The sequence below is a fragment of the Mytilus trossulus genome, chromosome 11, assembly GCF_036588685.1.
Source record: "Mytilus trossulus isolate FHL-02 chromosome 11, PNRI_Mtr1.1.1.hap1, whole genome shotgun sequence".
Lineage (NCBI taxonomy): Eukaryota > Metazoa > Mollusca > Bivalvia > Mytilida > Mytilidae > Mytilus > Mytilus trossulus.
In genome coordinates, this window is record NC_086383.1 from 47,167,126 (window position 1) to 47,182,210 (window position 15,085).

The window sequence follows — 15,085 nt, forward strand, 5'->3', positions numbered from 1 at the left end:
TAGACAATAAATGGAAATAAAAAAATCCCAACCTGCGCTTTCTCAATGATATGTTTACAGTGTGTTGTACTCCTTTTGGGACAAATTATATCAAAATGTAATTTTATCCCCCTTCTTACTACTTGAGGCATAAAACATAAAAAAAAAATGGAAGGGGTATAAAAAAAAATGACAAGTAACACACTGTCCACATTAGGGACTATATTCGTGGACAACGAAATCAAGGGACAATATCTGTGTACTCGGACCTGGTGGTTGCATATTAAGCTTTTGAAAAATTGATGTATCAATGACATTCACAAAATGTTAATTATGGTATGTATCAACGACCTCACAATATTAAGTTAATCCATCCGGATTATCTTCATTATCTTCATAGCGTAAATATTATCGACTGAATCCATTAGCATTTTAAAGTTGCTTTTCCTATTGATGGATTAAGGCTCATAATAAGTCGGGCATTGGATAACACATTTCGCATAGAAGTGTAATTGAAATATGTATCCTTGCTCAGTGATTTTTAAAGGCGTAAATTATATGAAACAATAGCCTTTGGTTTCTGCGCAGGATTTCAAACGTGATCATAGTTCTTTTATTTGTGATATTGTGTTTTTACCAAACAAAAAACAATAAATGATACTCGAAATACATACAATCGTTTTCAAAATCGGTTGACAAAATTTCTGAAAATATACAAAACACACCATTTGTTTCTTTCTACACAGTTTAAATCAATTGGTAAAAACACAATATCACAAATAGAAGAACTATGATGAAGTATGTAAACCTACGTTTCTTTGGAATTTCAACCTAAGATGAAATGTATTATATACCTAGACTATATAAGTTTGCTAACAAACAACGTTATATTGCTAGGTTTTTCAGCTGCTACGTGATAGAGTTATTCCAGTGTTGATTATCAAAAAAGAATGGCAAATGTTGAAAGAAATACAAGACAATGCCTGTACCAAGTCAGGAATATGACAGTTATCCATTTTTTTGATGTGTTTAAGCTTTTATTTTGCCTTTTGTTAAGGGACTTTCCGTTTTGAGTTCGGTGTTTTTGTGATTTTGCCTTTTTAAAATATTTCTCTGGTTCTGATTAATTGATTAACAAAATATGGGTTATGTTTAAAGAATGTGTGAATTGCGATAAACAATCGGCATTCCAAAGGAAACCAACTGTGATTCCCATCTTCCAATTTTGTTTATTTATTTATATGGAGCTGACTTCAAATACGAACTTTTCTTAAAGTTGAAGCGACAAAAAAAAGGAATTTAACAGTATTCACGTTTTCCCGCTATGTAAACGACATTCTCTTACTAAATAATTCTAACATTTTTGTTGACTATATTGAATGCGTCTATCCTATTAAACTTGACATAAAGAGTTCAACATATACTTCTGTCTCATATCTTGACTTACATCTAGAACACAACGGCATCCTTGTATGGAGAAGGATCTGCCTACCCTTCCATAATAAAACCCGGTTTTTATGGGTTTTACGTTGCAGTCTTTAGTTTTAAATCTTATTATGTTTGTCTTTAGGTTGTTTTTCTGGGTTTGTTTTGTCATTGCATTGTTAGTTAATTTTGGCCTTTTAATGTGATATTGGTATTTTTTTAAAACATGATTTGTATTTATTTATTCTATATTTTTTATAACCATAGATTGTAAAAACTAATTTTGATGAAAAGTCGTTAAATGAAAGTTTAAAAATAAGTCTTCTAATGTACTGTTGCATTGAAATGAAGTTTGCATGGACGTCTAAACATTTGCCCTTCTTCACGAATCCACTTGGAACAAACTGAAAATAGAATTGCATAAACAAAATTAAACTAAGTAACCAAAAAGTATTTTGACCTAACTTTGGAAACGTTTTGAAAATAAAATTCAACTTTGTCTTATATAATATGTAGTTCGAAATGTATCATAACTTTCATATGTATTAAGTTTACCGAATATTTTGTGTTGTTATTTAGTTTTATGTGTATGTATATGAGAATATTTTGTGTTAGCATTTAGTTTTATAAGTGTGCATATGAGAATATTTTGTGTTATCATTTAGTTTTATTTATAAGTGTGTATATGGGAATATTTTGTGCTATCATTTAGTTTTGAATGTATTTATGTGAAAATATTTTGTGTTGTCATTTAGTTTTATAAGAATGTATATGAAAATATTTTGTTTAATCATTTAGTATTATATGTATGTACTCACACCACATCTTCCTATATCTATATGTAAAAAGTATAGATACAACGAACGTGTTTTAATCAGCAGCTTCGTCAATGTTTTAAAAGGTTTATCTCAATGCTGATTATTATAAGAAATTTTAATATAATAAGACACACACCACTAATTGTAGCCTCAATATCTTCATATGTTAATTGTGTTTTATTTCTGGCATTTATATGATCTTATATGGGGCTGTTGTTTTCTGGTTATTGGAATTTTGATTAAACTAGCTACTTCAAATGTAATATATGCCAACTTTTTTATATTTCACTTTTCATAAAATTGTTTTATTATATAAATTTATTAGTCAAAAAGGATTATTCAAGGGTCACCAGTCATCCACCTTTTAATTGATATATGAATTAACCCTGTATATTCTCTTTAGTTCTATATTTACCTCCATGCAAGGGAGCGTTTTGTTTTGGGCGTGTACTACTTTGCAATATATTTTTTGACCGGGTGGTGCAAATCTTCCCGAATATTTACCCTTTACATACATACTTTATTTACTGCCAAGTCTAATATATATCACGATGTGCTCCGTGGTTTGTATTGCATTTGTACGTAAATATATATCGATTTTTTTAATAAAACTCCATTGCTTTGTTATAAAATTCACAGTCATGGCGTGAGCGGCAGTATGCACAAATCGGTGAAATGAGTGTTTACTTCATAAGTTAGACCTCATTGTGACATTTGGACGAGGAACAGCAGAAAAGCGCTGCCTTTTATGTGTATCTTTTTCTGTGCATTTACTGAGTGTTATTGTCATGTATGGATACCCCTGGTCCTTTCTTTTTCTACTAAATGTAGCAGTGGTCTTTTAAATAAAAACAACATCAAACACATGCATCAGAAATTGCTGGTTCAGATAAATACCCTGTAATAAATTTTGATACCGATGTATTTCATATTTTTCTATATTTTCATTTATCATTATCTTTTCTTTTATGTTTGTTAAGTTTGATAAACAGATAGTTTGTGATAGCTGTATTAGAAGTAATGAAGTATCTGTGATATAACCCTTTTACGAATATACGAAAATATAAGCTTACTCCATTTTGATCCTAATAACACAGGACAGCCTCCATGAAGGACACGTTCATCTACTTCTCCATTTGGAAGAATATTATACCAAAAAGCAGCAGATCCCTAAAAAATGAATTAAAAAAAATGCTAGTATTGTGTATTACAAATTTATGTGTCCCCCTTGTACATACTAACTTTCTAAATAACTAAGAATTAACGGAAGTGAAATTAGAGCTAAGCTTACTATTTTCAAATATTTTTGTATTATTGGTAGTTGACGTCTAAAGACTTCGTTTTCCAAACTTCACTATACTTAACATGACCTTTATGGACTATTTATGCTACAGATAACCAAGGACGTTTTCAAGTTTTTACAGCCTGTACTCATTTTTCGATTGTGACATCACCGAATGAGACCTCAAGTGATATTGTGATAGCCATTAGCGACACGTAGGTATAAGTAGTACAGCAGGAACTGCCTTTCACTGGGTCGATGGCACTGCTGGTGGACATTTCGTCCCCGATGGTATCACTAGCCCAGTAGTCACTTTGGTGTTGACATGAATCAAAGGTACCAGGATTATGATTTATTACGCCAGACGCGTGTTTCGTGTACATAAATTCATCAGTGACGCTCATATCAAAATATTTATAAATCCAAACAAGTACAAAATTGAGGAGCATTGAAGATCCAAAATACCAAAAGGTTGTGCCAAATAGAGCTAAGTTAATTTATGGCTGGGATAAGAAAATCCTAAGTTTTTCGAAAAATTCAAAGATTTGTAATCAGGAAATTTATATAAAAAAAGACCACATTATTGATATTCATGTCAAAACCGAAATGTTGAAACGTAAATTAACAAAAATACAGAACTCCCAAGGAAAATTCAAAACGGACAGTTCCTTACTAAATGTCAAAATTGAAAGCTCAAACACATCCAACGAATGGAATCAAATATATAATATTGGTACAGGCATTTCAATATATAGAAAATGGTGTATTAAACCATGTTTTGCAGCTAGCTTAACACTTGCATGACAGTTGCATTAAATTCAATTATATTGTTAAACCATTATTGTTTTCGTGTTTTTGCTCCATATTTAGGTCCTATGTTGGTTTTTTTTAATGTTGTAGGTTAAGCCATTCTTGTTCTGCTTCATTGACTAATCACTTGACTGCCGATTAAAAGTATTTCTTCAATTTTGTTTTTTAAAAGCTTGATTTCTGAAATTTGTTCAGGTACATTTTGATTTCAATCATTAGTGACAAATATGAGTGGAAATACTATCAGTTGTTAAAATAACTACTTTGGGCTATCCATTAAAAGAGTTTGTTTTTCAATATAAACTCAATGCTAAACAGAGGAAGCAAACATATATTCTTTAGTCTTTTCAATAATACAAATACGGAAGATACTGATTCTATATAGACTTCTTTATTGTGTAAGTATACAAAACGTCATTGATCAGTATTGTGTTCGTAGACAAGTGCGCAAAATATGTAAAATAATCTGAACACAGAACATGTTGATTTAAAAACTGCAAAACCGTTATGAATAAAGTAATTATATATAAAAAAAAAAGTTCCGACGTACCTTTGTTACCGGTATTCTTGTATTGATTCTAGGGAAAATCGTTGCTCCTCCAGCCCTTACGTCATTCAACTAGAAAGATATTAAATTGAATAATTTAGAGTAATTATAAGTATAGTTATGTATTTAACGACAACTTTATATTTAATCCTTTTTACAGACCTATTTATGTAGGTGACACATGACTAGACTTGACGTAAGAATACATTTGCACTGGTGAAAATACTAACTTCCAAGCAAGAACCGAAGCTAATAAACTCGGCAATCAATCCTTGCCGTCACCGGTATTTTGTATTTTCTGCGTCACTGATCGTTTATGCGGTCTTGCTTTTTTGTACTGTGACGTCACGATATGGACACTGTCAGTTTCGGACCTACGATTGAATACCACTATTTCTTGTCAACAAATACAGGCACTTTTCTCAGAACAATTTCACCTAAATATTAGTATTCATACCAAGGAATCGTAGAAATATTTTTAATCTGAGAAAAGTGCCCCTGTCAACATACCGTTTCCATTTTTCCAGCGATAATGCAAAACTTACCGTATAGATATTACATATGCAGGCTAAAATCGTTAGTAGATTTACCTATTTACTTACTATAGCCACTGTTTAAATACCCTAACCAATGTTAAACGCCGTACTTCGGGAATGCCCGGAGAGCCGACAAACTTGCTTCAGAAGTTGATGTAAATTCATCTTATCGCTATTTGTCCGCCATTACTTTTTCCCGTAAAATTATGACATCAAAATTTTATGGGAACATGTGTGACGTTATTTGGTGATAAGGAAATAAATTCCTTGATAAAATTTCTTATTTCCAAGTGCCTTCGCTGGGATTCTATATTGTGGAAATAACGGTTCGACTGCCTCGGACTTAAACCATTATCAATTTATCATGAATGTTTATGCATGAGATAATTTTTCCTAACTGGAAAATTTAAGGTGGTACCCAACACTTTAACTAAAATTAATTTGGCTCGTTTAATTTTCTTGAAATTTTGACAAAGTATTTACTTTGACCCTTTGACAAAAATATAAAAACTTTAAAAAATTTGAACCAACAGTTTTATCAAAATAATTACACTGGTTATATAGCATTTTGACAATCACTTATTTTGATCATTGAGAAGCTTATTATTCCCTTTACAACACAATGTAATTAAAACGTTTAGCTGATTTTACAGAGTTATCTCCCTGTAGTGTTAGGTACCACCTTAATTATAATAGTAAATGCTCTTTTCCCTTCAATATACTGCAGTTTGTATGTTCTGTTTTGTTTGGGTATTTTTCTTATGTTTGAGCAGATTGTTAATTTTATAGCCAATGAAATTCACAATACAATATTACTGAGCCCGCAGAAGAAGTCAACAACTTTAGCTAAAATAAGAAGTTATTTGGCAAATGGATAATACATATATATACTTTACATAGAACATCCATGTAGCGATTCTATCCCCAGATCCTTTAACGAATTTAGCATCAGACTGTACTGGCTGCCGCCATATAGGATTATGCTGAAATCAATAATGAGGATAATGACAATCTTTTTTTTTTAAGGAATGATTTTAATATTTTGTCTGTCTATGAAGAAATTACATAAAAAATGTGGAGAACACTGAATCCCGCGTTGTGTGGTTTTTTTTTAAGTGTGCACCACATTTTTTATGTTAATTCGAATAGACACAAACAATATTACAGTCATTCCTTATAATTCTAAATTCCATTTTAAATCGGACTTAATCATAAAAAAACGTTAATGAAGTAAGGTCAATGACCAAATTATGTCTTTGAGATGAAAAACAAAACACTGTCAGCCAATCAGAAGACGCGTTATATCTAAAATTAAATTATCATTTAAAGTATAACAATTAACCTTTGCTTCACAATATTATCCCACAGTATTAAAATAAATTCAGTCAAAGACATAAAGGATTAGATTGCAATATTTAGTTTTTTTTAAATGAAGATTGAAATAAGGAATAGATATTGGGAATGTGCCATCCAACAACCCTACCAAAAAGCAGAAAACAACCAAAAGCCACCAATTGGTCTTCAACACAGCGAGAAAATCCTACAACCGGAGACACAACAAAGAGATATGTGATAGTTCGGGCAGTTGAACAGTGGGTATATTTTCTTGCAGTTGGCTTGAATAGCAAAAGAACAATGGCGATATATCTTCAAATGAAAAACTTTGGAACAATAGATAATGTGATACAACGGCATATTCATGTATTTATAAACAACATAATATACTGAAACGCGCGTCAAAATATCCAATTAACGTGTGAAAAGTGTCGATGTACACACTAGTGAGTATAAGTGATTTTTTTCACTCGATGAGTTACTGAAATATATTTCACTTGATGGCACACTAAAGATGAATAAACCACAATATGAAATACAATTTAGTTCGTTGTACGTTCATGAATATTCATGAAGTGTAACCATTTGTTTGCACTTAAAACCAGTGCGGGCATCTTTCTGATCATCGACTCTCGCTATAGCATAGAGAAGAGACACGTGTATTGACGGATAATTTAATGTGAATTTGTAATTGTAATTATTATATTAGTGTTCTGTTTGTATTTGATGCATACAAGTAATATATAGAATTGAAGGTTATTGCGAGTGGCACACCTACATTATGTCGTTTGTTCTTTGTTAAGGCAATATAATATAATTACTTTATATTCGGACGAACGTAGTGAGGGAGAATATAACTTACCAAATTGTCGAGATGGGGTTTAAAGTATCCACCGATTCCATAGTTTGCCACCTGAAATATATGTTTAGTGAAAGCTACGTATACAGATAGATACCGGCAATTTACACCTACCTAATTCAGAGAAAAAGAAAACATAAAATGTGTTCACAACAACTGGAGATCATGTAAATATTCAACTACATATACTTGGGTTCATCTGAATCTGATTTTTACTGTTACAACCATTAAAGAACTCGTTTTACGATATTACGTACTAAATAATGTTTCATGCTCACTGATAGTAATTTGACTCCATATGATTTCTCTTCCTTTTATTCAACACCACAAAACAATTTTACCAACAAGAAAGCTTTGCCTTTTGTTAAATCTGGGTGTAACTTTATCGAATGGAGTTGTAACGATCACATTTATTTTTAAATGTTCCAATGCGAAATGCCACAAATCAATATTAACGACATACGCTATTTGCTTGGCAACTTTTTTTCTTTTTTTTTCTCATATATCTTAGGCGGTGTATAAGTGACGGATCCTACTGTCTAAATTATGTTTACTATTCTGTGAAAGCGTACTTGCTACTGTTACAGTTATCTCTCCTGGAATTGAGATAAAATTACTGTTCAATAGAAAAAAGTCGATACCATTTTCTTATTATCTTCATGTATACAGTCTACATGTGAATAAATTACACAGTTCCTTGTTTGTTTTGCGAACTGATTCATGCAATATTCAACTGCAAACTCAGATACGACCGCTGAAAATCTACTAGTAAATTTACAGTATTCGGGACAACGAACGAATGTCTGGCACATGTGATTTACCAAGTACAAAACGGTTGGTTATGTATGATGCAGCATAGGAGGGACAAAATCGCTATCGCCACATAGCTTTCTTGTGCATCTTAGTCTCTCTTAAAGTGTATCAATACATAACAAATTTTCTCCTATTTGGTAACTTTTACATAACTGTTTCATTGTTAAATTATTTCGTGACATGTCTTTTTCTAAAATGGTTTCAAGATATCTTACTTTTATTTTACCCTTATTTTATTCTAGTCATCTCGACACTGTTGGAAAACTAATAACATAATATTACCTACACAGAAAAACTACATCTTCTCAATATTTGTCACATTTTAGAAAACAACGTTCAAACATATGATTGCGTTGGATAACCTGCAATTTTTATACGCGCGCATTGAAAAAAAAATTGGTAGAACATTATTAATAAAATACCAAGCAGAAAACAATAAACTTGCGAAAAATAAATGATTCACTGTCAAAAAAAAGGTGCACAGATTTTTGTACACCATATCCGGATTTTATCAATTAATGTCTCTTCAGTGATGTCAGGAATCAAAAAGGTATAAGAAAGGTCAAGTAATTTACCTTAACTTATGACTCTTGAGTATTGAGGAGTCAAAATAGGATGAACGGATCATATAAACCTGAATGAAAATATATATATAATGCAAGCCCAAACGAAAAAATATTAACAGGTCTAATTTGAAAACAACGTTTAAACATATGATTGCGTTGGATAAAAACAGCAATTTTTATACGTACGCTTGCAAACAAATTTCTTAACAGAGGACTCTAAATTCAACACAAACAACATTTTTCAAAAGACCAAACACGTTAAAAAGTATATTTTAACAATACACATTTGAATAACAGGTCGAACAACAAATGTTCTTAAACCCTGCTGGCTGTCATAGGCGATTGCCAAATAAACGGGTCACAGATGTTACAAGATGGAACTTAATTAATAATTTAATACCCAACAGAAAATTATAAACTTGCAGAAAAGAAGGTAACTGCAAACAAAAGGTGCAAAATATTTTTTGTATAATTCGTCTTAATATCAATATACTAGTAGCTAGATCAGAGAAAAACAGGGAACATTCACAAGAAATCGAATAATAAGTTACCAAGTCAATTAAAACGAACCTTATCTCGTGGTAAACATTGACTGTGAATATATCTAGAAGATAGCAGATACATGTATTGAGACGATAATTTCTTAAAATTGTGTAAAAAAATTGTATACAAAAAAAGTTATCTTTAATTTCTTAATCAGCACGGATTGGCTTTAATATTTTCATATTCACAAAAAGACTATGTTCAGATAAACTATAAACAGCAAAAATGTTCAGCAAAGTCAGATCTACAATAAGTTTTATATGAACAAAATTGAGAACTAACCCCTAAAAAAAATAATGCATTTTATAAACTGTTTTTCACAATCTGCTTATTATGTTTTTGACTTTAGAAAATCTTCACCTCTGAAACTACTGAACCAAATTAAACAAAACCTAATCTGAAAGCTCTTATGTTATCTAACGTCACGGTACCCAAATTGCACCTATTTAGCAAAAATAGCAGTGGAAATTTCCTAGAGACTAAAACAATTGTAATGATTTTATACTATGCACGTCTTTCAACATAGGTAAAACTATTTAGATATACACAAAACGTTCATAATATTTATCAACAGATGAAGTGTTAACTGAAAAAGCTGAATGACGTCATCAAAACGTCATCTGTTTTTTTTTAAATTAGCAAATACAATATATGTTACGATCCATTTCTTAAAAAATGAAGAGTAAGCATGGAATAATATACAATTGATCAAAATATTGAACAAAAAAATGAAAAAAGGTCTGTTATTTGACTTTTGACGATACGAATTCAAGCATGTTTGCAATTACAGAACTCCTCATTACAGAATCATTAATGGTTTGGAGGTCAGTTCAGACCACTGTTTCTATGATTCCATATGGATTCAAAATTAAATTGGTGTAACTATATAGTAAATAATGATACATCCACAAAATAAGGACATAAAACACTTTTGTCTAAAGCATTAATAAACCGTAGGTAATAAAAACTGTTTAATTAGGTACCATCACTTTAAATACAGAGTGTGCTTTTTTTTTCGTTTTCTCTGAAAATGTGGTAGCCATTGCTTAAAAAGAACATAGGGTAAATGCAGTTTTTCATTTATTTTTCAAAAACTAAATAATAACAGTTAATAAGAAAAGAGATTAAATTATTTATTAGGTCAGGGTCTTAATGCTTTGAAATTATCAGCCAAATCGGATATCTTATCGTGACCTTCTAAAAGAGCGAAAGTAGTATTTTAGGATATCACTTAAATGTGTTATGATCCACTACGACCCCATTTCATTCACTGCTCTTCTGTCAATGTTGCAACTCATGCTTCCTCAAAGTGATGTTAAAATCTACGAGAATACTAGAAAACAAATCACTCTTATGTTAAGTAGATAGTCTCAGAAAATGAATATTTAGGACAGTTGGTAAAGAACAATTATATTTATAAAGTATTTTTCAATTCGATTAAACTTTTTTTAAGCAATTTAAGGAAAAGTTCGAGATTAGCATGCATTGAAGAGTGGTCTTGACTTATCTTCTGGTTTTAGAATTGTCTATAGACCATAAATTGACTTGTAATCTTATGTAGCTAGTTTGCTGTCATGTTGTGAACTACCCTACACCTTCGTCTACATGATAAGAATCCCAATTAAAACTATGAAAATCGTTATTATATTATTTAAAAGTTTGATAAAAATAAGCATTCACATTTTGAGAAAATACAAAAATGCAAACCTGGTAGGATTCAGAACTACTCAAAACTTTTCTTTCCGTAGTATCCAACTTAGTGATCAACTCAATCCTTTTAGAAATCCGTCTTGAAATTGCATCTTTTTCGAAAATCCAACCTCTGAAATTTAAAATATAAATGATTAAGATTTAGTGTAACATCATTAGATAAACATTCGTGTATGTGTAGAAAATAAAGGCAACAAAGACACGATGAAAGGAATAAAAAGAAATGTATGGAAACATAGAAAGTTTTAATTTTTAAGATCTTATTGCTGCGGTTAATCTTTAAAATCTAAATTTGATTTTTAAGACAAGAACTTTTTATTTATGAGTTTTATGTTTAAGTTCTGACTCAATAAAAACAAAAAAAACACATTTATCCTAGTATACAATATTTTAAAATTCTATTTTTATAATTAAAACTGCAGAGTCTTACGATGAACATTGCCTGGCACTAAGTACTGTAAACCATTTTCTCAAAACCTATTTTATTTCATTAATTCATAAAAAAAAAAAAAAGAATTATATTCGTTTGAACTGACAATATTGTAATGTTGGAGTCTAAGACTCGACTGTTCCTACTATTTTTTAAATAGTTATCTGGTGCTATTGATTATCAATAGAATATTACGCCAATGGAAAAGGGTATACAAAAAAAGCAACCCGCATCCTTAATTCGAAAACATGGTATGCATTAAACAAGGAGCAGTTACCGCTATCCTTTTTAATGAAAAACATCCTCTTTGTACTACAAAAAATGGACTCGTTGATCTTTTATGTTGCCCTGGCCAGTATGACGTCTTATGTCATGTCCAAATTTAAAATTAGACACAATAACACTGTTTGTCTTAATGAGATAAAAATGAACAAGAATACGACGTTCAGATGAGCAAAATGCTAAAGATACTGTGTTATGCAAATAAACAAATTCGCAGAATTACAAGGGATTTATTCAATACCTGTTTTAACGTTCTATACTAGGACGTTTTTAGTAATTTGAATCTTAAAACATCAAATAATATCATCCAGTTGAATTTAGCCTTATCTCAGTGGGTTTCGAGAATATGGATTTATAAATATAAAGTAACATATTCTTATATGTATGTAAAACTTGTGTTTGGTAATTAACTGTAATTGATAATATGATGGATGACGTATTTTCAGAAAGAAAAAAAAATAACAACTACGTTTAATCTCAAGAAATATTCAAAGCGGAAAGTTCTTATTAAATAGCCAAATAAAAAACTCAAACACATCAAATGAATGGAAAACAACTGTCATATTCCTGACTAGGTACATGTTTTACTTTATATACATGTAGAAAATGGAAGTTGAATCCTGGTTTTAATTTATAGCTAGATAAACTTATCAGTTGTATAATAGATGCATTTAATTCCATTATATTGAAAATAATGTGTGAGCAAAACAAACAGATGTAAAAATGTCAAACATAGGGCTTCAGTAGTCAGCATTGTGTTGTAATCTTAATCATTATGAAACTAAACAAACAGATGTAATAGTTAAAAATGTCAAACATAGGGCTTCAGTAGTCAACATTGTGTTGTAATCTTAATCATTATAAAACTAAACAAACAGATGTAATAGGTAAAAATGTCAAACATAAGGCTTCAGTAGTCAGCATTGTGTTGTAATCTTAATCATTATAAAACTAAACAAACAGATGTAATAGGTAAAAATGTCAAACATAGGGCTTCAGTAGTCAGCATTGTGCTGTAATCTTAATCATTATAAAACTAAACAAACAGATGTAATAGGTAAAAATGTCAAACATAGGGCTTCAGTAGTCAGCATTGTGTTGTAATCTTAATCATTATAAAACTAAACATCTTTGTCAAACAAAGAAAAACAAAATGGAATGTAGGCTTTATAAACAAAGCACATAAGCAAAAATGAAAGACAAGAATACAAAAAATTACCAAAGCACAATAACAACGGCGGGCGGTACGAATACCGAGCCAAATCAAAGGGATAATATCAAAATTAAACAGTAAAGGTTGAAAACATACAAAAACAAATAAAAAGAACACAATTACACGTAATTAAGATAATAAGCAACGACCAAGAATATATTCTTCAAGACCATCATATAGTATTTGTGAAGTTGATACCGATTATTTATCAGCAAGATATTGATATCTTCCGATAAACTTTTAAAAAATCACGAGACGTTATTGACATAACCCTGGTGCGTCAACGTTCTGCTCAGACACTGGTGAATTTTTAAAGGTCTAAGTATCAGTGGACGCTCTTGAATACAGAATGCGTTTGGAAATGTTTATCCCACATACAGGCAAAGTTGTTATTTTGCTGTCAATGACAAGGTTTGAGAGTACAGCTTATGTCAAACTCGAGGTAAAATAATTCAACATTTAACAAAACGTTCGATTTTTTTCGACAAGGTTCATTTATGGCACAAAATGGCATAAAATGTGAACTTTGTCATAAAACACCACAAAGGTCTCAATTTGGTTCGTAAATAAGTCTATTTCAAAAGTCTAAATGCTCAATATATCAGTTCTTTTCTTAAAAGACCATGATATTCTCCAAAGTAAGCCCATTTTTTTTTAAATTTCCTTCAATATAAAAACTTTTTGGATCGTAGATGGCGGCCAAGGTTAATTATGACAAAAGCAATTAAAAATCATGGAAAAAAGTACCAAAATTGACCTTTAAATACAAATTATGTTTTTTTAAGGGGTCATATTTAGCACTATAAATTGTAAAGGAAAGTGCTAGAAAAAATATTTTTGTCTTAATAGTATTTTCACAAGTATTTCTATGTGAAATATGTAATATTTTGGCCCGATTTAACAAACATAAAAAATTCACGGCCAATTTAAGCCTTCGTAAACCTACTCCTTTGAGGGTCTAACACACATTATATTCATCTATAAAAGATTTCCCTCTCCACACTTCATTCGATATTATCAAATTCAGATAGGAGACGCTGTTGGACAAATCTTTCAAAGAGGGACAATAGATACCAAAGGGACAGTCAAACTCATAAATCGAAAATAAACTGACAACGCCATGGCTAAAAATGAAAAAGACAAACAGACAAACAATAGTACACATGACACAACATAAAAAACTCAAGAATAAACAACACGAACCCAATCAAAAACTAGGGGTGATCTCAGGTGCTCCGGAATGGTAAGCAGATCCTGCTCCACATATGGCACCCGCCGTGTTGCTTATGTGATAACAAATCCAGTAAATAGGTACCATTCATGAAAGAAAAGGGGATTGTAGTTACGACGTAAGGAACATATCCGATATCATTTGTGAAACAGTTATTCCATAACGGTTATCTTGGCCTATATTCACGACAACGGGCAACTAACTCGTGATGGCTTCCGTAAAATTTACGAAGGGATGATTTCAACTTCACCATTTGGAACTCTGGGTTTAATAGCTTCCTTGTGAGCAGCAACACTCTATCGTGAAAATCATGATAGGAAATATAAGCACGGGAATATCGTATCAATTGGGAGATATATACCCCGTATGCAGGTGCTGCTGGAATATTGTTACATAGAAATGGAAAGTTCACAATTGGAAAGATGAAATCGTCTCTTTTGTCGTGAAGTTTTGTTTTCAACCGACCCTCATTGTCAATTTTTAGATGTAAGTCAAGATATGAGGCTTACTTAACTGTATCTGTAGTATCCTGTATCTCTAGTTCGATGGGATAGATGCGTTCCACATAGTCACCAAATTTTGAATTATTTAGTGAAAGAACATCATCTATATAGCGGAAAGTAGAGTTAAAGGATGTCGCTAACTTCTTATCTTTCTTCCTAAGAAGTTCCTGCATGAAATCATAGAAATAAAGTAACAAGTCGGC

General features: G+C 31.1%; 1 protein-coding gene across 1 annotated transcript; it reads right to left on the reverse strand.

The window, feature by feature from the left end:
• Positions 1-1,700: 1,700 nt before the first annotated feature.
• LOC134690100 (prolyl 4-hydroxylase subunit alpha-1-like) lies at positions 1,701-14,117 on the reverse strand. The gene is made up of 7 exons (XM_063550072.1): positions 14,095-14,117; positions 11,221-11,335; positions 7,595-7,645; positions 6,294-6,380; positions 4,865-4,933; positions 3,296-3,392; positions 1,701-1,808 (listed from the first exon to the last, which is right to left on the reverse strand). Exons 1-7 carry the CDS (start codon positions 14,115-14,117, stop codon positions 1,729-1,731), a joined length of 522 nt encoding a protein of 173 aa, XP_063406142.1. The 3' UTR covers positions 1,701-1,728.
• Between the last annotated feature and the right edge of the window lie 968 nt (positions 14,118-15,085).

Bases quoted from the DNA above. Each gene is read 5' to 3' on its own strand.
- LOC134690100 (XM_063550072.1), bottom strand. From the start codon at position 14,117: ATGTGTGTTAGACCCTCAAAGGA. The intron at 7,646-11,220 runs GTTTGCATTTTT...CATATATTTCAG, and splicing joins GTAGTTCTGAATCCTACCAG to GTGGCAAACTATGGAATCGG. The intron at 4,934-6,293 runs GTAAAGTATATA...ATATCTTTCTAG, and splicing joins TCGCTACATGGATGTTCTAT to TTGAATGACGTAAGGGCTGG.